Source organism: Borostomias antarcticus, assembly GCF_949987555.1.
Source record: "Borostomias antarcticus genome assembly, contig: scaffold_507, whole genome shotgun sequence".
NCBI lineage: Eukaryota > Metazoa > Chordata > Actinopteri > Stomiiformes > Stomiidae > Borostomias > Borostomias antarcticus.
The window spans coordinates 20,817-27,313 of NW_028175828.1; the positions used below are offsets into that span (position 1 = coordinate 20,817).

The 6,497-nt window shown below is 51.9% G+C and overlaps 1 protein-coding gene across 1 annotated transcript; it reads left to right on the forward strand.

Annotated features, from left to right (window-relative positions):
* Window positions 1-297: 297 nt before the first annotated feature.
* LOC311329175 (protein Jade-1-like) lies at window positions 298-5,372 on the forward strand (the record flags this gene model as incomplete). The annotated part of the gene is made up of 3 exons (XM_084463051.1): window positions 298-473; window positions 2,467-2,678; window positions 5,205-5,372. Coding segments are annotated over 3 exons (556 nt in total), but the record flags the coding sequence as incomplete, so codon positions are not given.
* Window positions 5,373-6,497: the final 1,125 nt, after the last annotated feature.

A 6,497-nucleotide genomic window follows, 5' to 3' on the forward strand; every position in this document is an offset into this window, starting at 1 on the left:
CTCTACTCTACTCTACTCTACTACTGTCACCACTACTCTACTCTACTCTACTACTGTCACCACTACTCTACTCTACTCTACTCTACTACTGTCACCACTACACTACTCTACTCTACTCTACTCTACTCTACTCTACTCTACTCTACTACTGTACACCGTGGCATCACAGCAAACACAGCTGGATTTGAGTCATAGAGACAAATGTGTATTTATTTGACCAAAGAAGCTGAGTCCTTATCTGTACTGTGTTTCACAGCTTTCATAAAATGTAATGTGTGTCCTGTGTGTGTGTTCCAGACTGCTGCCGGAGGTGGGTGGTATCCCGTTCTACTGGCCGGGCTCGCACGGCCGGGGTTGTGAGGGAGGCCCGGGGTCGGACATTCGCCCAGCCTCTGAGCCCCACAGCCGATACGACCTGGACGAGCTGGACGTGTCCTGGCTGGAGCTGGTCAACGCTGAGTTCAGGGACATGGGTAAGAAGAGCTGTTAGCACACACACGCCTGCTCCTAGGGTGAGCTTGATTTATACTACAGACTGAGACGGAGCCAACTGAACTATCCCAAAGCCTGTTTGGCTGCTTGTTTCAGAGATGAATGAATTCAGCTCCCCTCAAATACATTATCCCATTTACCCTACCCTAACTCTCTCACTGTAGACCAACCCCGCCCCACCGTAGCTCTCTCACTGGAGGCCTACCTACCCTACCCTACCCTACCCTTCCCCAGCTCTCTCACTGGAGGCCTACCCTACCCTACCCTACCCCAGCTCTCTCACTGGAGACCTACCCTACCCTACCCTAGCTCTCTCACTGGAGGCCTACCTACCCTAGCTCTCTCACTGGAGGCCTACCCTACCCTACCCCAGCTCTCTCACTGGAGGCCTACCCTACCCTAGCTCTCTCACTGGAGGTCTACCCTACCCTACCCTACCCTAGCTCTCTCACTGGAGGCCTACCCTACCCTACCCTACCCCAGCTCTCTCACTGGAGGCCTACCCTACCCTAGCTCTCTCACTGGAGGCCTACCCTACCCTACCCTAGCTCTCTCACTGGAGACCTACCCTACCCTACCCCAGCTCTCTCACTGGAGGCCTACCCTACCCTACCCTACCCCAGCTCTCTCACTGGAGGCCTACCCTACCCTACCCTACCCCAGCTCTCTCACTGGAGGCCTACCCTACCGTACCCCAGCTCTCTGGGCGTGGAACAGAAACAACAACAGATGCAGCCTATCTCTATCTCTGATTATCTTTCTCCTCCTCTCTCTCCCTCTCTCTCTTTCTCTCTCTCTGTCCCCTCACTCTCCCTCCCTCCCTCTCTCTCTCTCTCCCTCTCTCTCTCTCTCTCTCTCTCTCTCTCTCTCTCTCTCTCTCTCTCTCTCTCTCTCTATCTGCTGGACCACTGATAACTGCTGACCCTGAGGATGTCTCCAACGGCCACAGTTTGTTTGCTGTATCTGATCTCATGGTTACAGATAAGGAAAATAATTGCCTTTTTTAGAAATCCCCTCCGGGTCCAGCTTATTCCTCTCTCTGCTTTTAGAAGATTATGAAACAGTTTCTCCCGAACACAGACTGGCAGTCCCTGGCTAAGATGGACTGCTTCTCACAGCCTCCAATGAAAGGCTAAACAAACACACGCATAATGGCTGTGGAGGGTTCGGCCATATTGCATATCCGATTGGCTCGTACAGCTTTCTGTGTGTGTATGTGTGTGTGTGTCCTCCTGTCTCGCTGTCATCTCGTATACAAACAGACAGTTAAGCACGTAAAAAATAGACACATGCGCATGCACACACACACACATATACACACAGAGCACATACACACACGTGTTGAGACTGGGCTGTATGGAACATTGTGTCCAGGCCTCTCCCCGTGTCCCAGATGTAAATGTGACGGACGGACGGAGGTTAATGGATAACTCTACTTCCCCTTCCCCAGTCACCGCCCGCCACACACAACACTGACCCTGACCAGCACAAAGGACCCTCTGTCTGTCTGTCTGTCTGTCTGTCTGTCTGTCTGTCTGTCTGTCTGTCTGTCTGCCTGTCTGTCTGTCTGTCTGTCTGTCTGAGCGTTCTCTTTACGTCTTGTCTGTCTGTCTGAGCGTTCTCTTTACGTCTTGTCTGTCTGTCTGTCTGAGCGTTCTCTTCTCTATGTCTGTCTGTCTGTCTGAGCGTTCTCTTCTCTATGTCTGTCTGTCTGCCTCTCTGTCTGTTTGCCTGTCTGTCTGTCTGCCTCTCTGTCTGTTTGCCTGTCTGTCTGTCTGTCTGTCTGAGCGTTCTCTTCTCTGTCTGTCTGTCTGTCTGAGCGTTCTTTTCTGGTCTCTCTACAGAGGCCAACGCTCAGTCTCTCTATGTGTCTCTGCAGGCCTTGTTCTCATGCACTGTAAAGGTCCTACTGTAAGTCAAGCGTTCCAGAGCTTACTGTACGGTACCTCCCCCCAAATCTCTCCCCACCCCCAGCGCTGCCAGAGCTGGATGAGCTGACCATGGAGCGCGTGCTGGTGGAGCTCGAGAGCGTGTGCGAGGAGAACATGCAGCGCGCCATCGAGACGGAGGAGGGGCTGGGCATCGAGTACGACGAGGACGTGGTCTGCGACGTCTGCAGGTCGCCGGAGGGAGAGGACGGCAACGAGATGGTCTTCTGCGACAAGTGCAACATCTGCGTCCATCAGGTCAGCGTTCAGCGCTGAGGTCAGGGGTTTAAGTTCACAGGGCAGGGCTTGAGAGGTCAGGGGTTAAGTTCAGAATGGCGGGGCCGGCTGGTAGCGAGCTGGAGAGGTGGTTTGGTTTGGTTGGTCGAGAGAGTTGGAGTTGGGTTAGGGTTAGGGTTAGAGGTGGTTTGGTTTGGTTTGGTTGGTCGAGAGGATAGGAGTTGGGTTAGGGCTAAGGGTGGTTTGGTTTGGTTTGGTTTGGTTGGTTGAGAGGTTAGGAGTTGGGTTAGGGCTAAGGGTGGTTTGGTTTGGTTTGGTTTGGTTGGTTGAGAGGTTAGGAGTTGGGTTAGGGCTAAGGGTGGTTTGGTTTGGTTGGTTGAGAGGTTAGGAGTTGGGTTAGGGCTAAGGGTGGTGTGGTTTGGTTGGTCGAGAGGTTAGGAGTTGGGTTAGGGCTAAGGGTGGTTTGGTTAGTCGAGAGGTAAGAGTTGGGTTAGGGCTAAGGGTGGTTTGGTTTGGTTGGTCGAGAGGATAGGAGTTGGGTTAGGGCTAAGGGTGGTTTGGTTTGGTTGGTTGAGAGGATAGGAGTTGGGTTAGGGCTAAGGGTGGTTTGGTTTGGTTGGTTGAGAGGATAGGAGTTGGGTTAGGGCTAAGGGTGGTTTGGTTTGGTTGGTTGAGAGGATAGGAGTTGGGTTAGGGCTAAGGGTGGTGTGGTTTGGTTGGTCGAGAGGTTAGGAGTTGGGTTAGGGCTAAGGGTGGTTTGGTTAGTCGAGAGGTAAGAGTTGGGTTAGGGCTAAGGGTGGTTTGGTGTGGTTTGGTTGGTCGAGAGGTTAGGAGTTGGGTTAGGGCTAAGGGTGGTTTGGTGTGGTTTGGTTGGTCGAGAGGTTAGGAGTTGGGTTAGGGCTAAGGGTGGTTTGGTTTGGTTTGGTTGGTCGAGAGGTTAGGAGTTGGGTTAGGGCTAAGGGTGGTTTGGTTTGGTTTGGTTGGTCGAGAGGTTAGGAGTTGGGTTAGGGCTAAGGGTGGTTTGGTTTGGTTTGGTTTGGTTGGTCGAGAGGATAGGAGTTGGGTTAGGGCTAAGGGTGGTTTGGTTTGGTTTGGTTGGTCGAGAGGTTAGGAGTTGGGTTAGGGCTAAGGGTGGTTTGGTGTGGTTGGTCGAGAGGATAGGAGTTGGGTTAGGGCTAAGGGTGGTTTGGTTTGGTTTGGTTGGTCGAGAGGATAGGAGTTGGGTTAGGGCTAAGGGTGGTTTGGTTTGGTTGGTCGAGAGGGTAGGAGTTGGGTTAGGGCTAAGGGTGGTTTGGTGTGGTTTGGTTGGTCGAGAGGATAGGAGTTGGGTTAGGGCTAAGGGTGGTTTGGTTTGGTTGGTCGAGAGGATAGGAGTTGGGTTAGGGCTAAGGGTGGTTTGGTTTGGTTGGTTGAGAGGATAGGAGTTGGGTTAGGGTTAGAGGTGGTTTGGTTTGGTTTGGTTGGTTGAGAGGTTAGGAGTTGGGTTAGGGCTAAGGGTGGTTTGGTTTGGTTGGTTGAGAGGTTAGGAGTTGGGTTAGGGCTAAGGGTGGTTTGGTGTGGTTGGTTGAGAGGATAGGAGTTGGGTTAGGGTTAGAGGTGGTTTGGTTTGGTTTGGTTGGTCGAGAGGATAGGAGTTGGGTTAGGGCTAAGGGTGGTTTGGTTTGGTTGGTCGAGGGGATAGGAGTTGGGTTAGGGCTAAGGGTGGTTTGGTTTGGTTGGTCGAGAGGATAGGAGTTGGGTTAGGGCTAAGGGTGGTTTGGTTTGGTTGGTCGAGAGGTTAGGAGTTGGGTTAGGGCTAAGGGTGGTTTGGTTTGGTTTGGTTGGTCGAGAGGGTAGGAGTTGGGTTAGTGCTAAGGGTGGTTTGGTTTGGTTGGTCGAGAGGATAGGAGTTGGGTTAGGGCTAAGGGTGGTTTGGTGTGGTTTGGTTGGTCGAGAGGATAGGAGTTGGGTTAGGGTTAGAGGTGGTTTGGTTTGGTTTGGTTGGTCGAGAGGGTAGGAGTTGGGTTAGTGCTAAGGGTGGTTTGGTTTGGTTGGTCGAGAGGATAGGAGTTGGGGGCAGAAAGGCCCACAGAGTGGCCAGCCTTGGGTAAACCTAGCCTCATACAGGAGGCTGTCAGTCAACACCCACTTGTGAAGCTGAGATTTTCTTATATACTAATACTTTACCTTCTTATACCCAATACCCTAACCCCCCTATACCCAATACCCTAACCCCCCTATACCCAATACCCTACCTAACTATACCCAATACCCTACCCCCCTATACCCAATACCCTACCTAACTATACCCAATACCCTACCTAACTATACCCAATACCCTACCTCCCTATACCCAATACCCTACCTCCCAATACCCTACCTCCCTATACCCAATACCCTACCTCCCTATACCCAATACCCTACCCCCCTATACCTCCCAATACCCCATACCCTACCTCCCTATACACAATACCCTACCTCCCTATACCTCCCTATACCCTACCCCCCTATACCCAATACCCTACCTCTCTATACCCCTCCCTAACTGGTCTGGTCCTCCCTCCCCAGGCGTGCTATGGGATCCTGAAGGTCCCCCAGGGTAACTGGCTGTGTCGGACCTGTGCCCTGGGGGTGCAGCCCAAATGCCTGCTGTGCCCCAAGAGGGGCGGGGCCCTGAAGCCCACCCGCAGCGGAACCAAGTGGGTCCACGTCAGCTGTGCCTTATGGATCCCTGAGGTGAGACACACACACACACACACACACACGCACACACACTTGCACACACACACACACACATCCTCAACACACACACACATCCTCCACGCACACACACATCCTCAACACACACACACATCCTCCACGCATACACACACACACACACATCCTCAACACACACACACATCCTCCACGCACACACACACACACACACACACACACACACATCCTCAACACACACACACATCCTCCACACACACACACACACACACATCCTCAACACACACACACATCCTCCACGCACACACACATCCTCAACACACACACACATCCTCCACGCATACACACACACACACACATCCTCAACACACACACACATCCTCCACGCACACACACACACACACACACACACACACACATCCTCAACACACACACACATCCTCCACACACACACACACACACACATCCTCAACACACACACACACACACACATCCTCAACACACACACACACATCCTCCACGCACACACACACACACATCCTCAACACACACACACATCCTCCACGCACACACACACACACACATCCTCAACACACACACACATCCTCCACGCACACACACACACACACACATCCTCAACACACATACACATCCTCCACGCACACACACACACACATCCTCAACACACACACATCCTCCACGCACACACACACACGAACACACACACACACACACACACACACACACACACACACACACACATATCCTCAACACACACACACACATCCTCAAGACATGCAAACACACACGCACACACACACACACACAGGAAATGCTAATTTGTACATTACACCGTCAACATTATTGGAGCAATGAGACAAACGTGTCCTACATGGTACAATGATGGTGGAATTAAGAGCTTTGATGCATCCCAGCTGTAATTGTTTTCAGTCAGCTGTGACCAGACTAATGGTTTTTGTTGTTTTGTTTGTATCCATTTACTTTTTTGTGTGAATATAAAATAACTCTCAGCTCTGTCTACCAAAGAGGCACAGATGTGTCAACATGACTCACACACACACGCGTGCGCGCGCACACACACACACACACACACACACACACACACACACACACACACACACACAC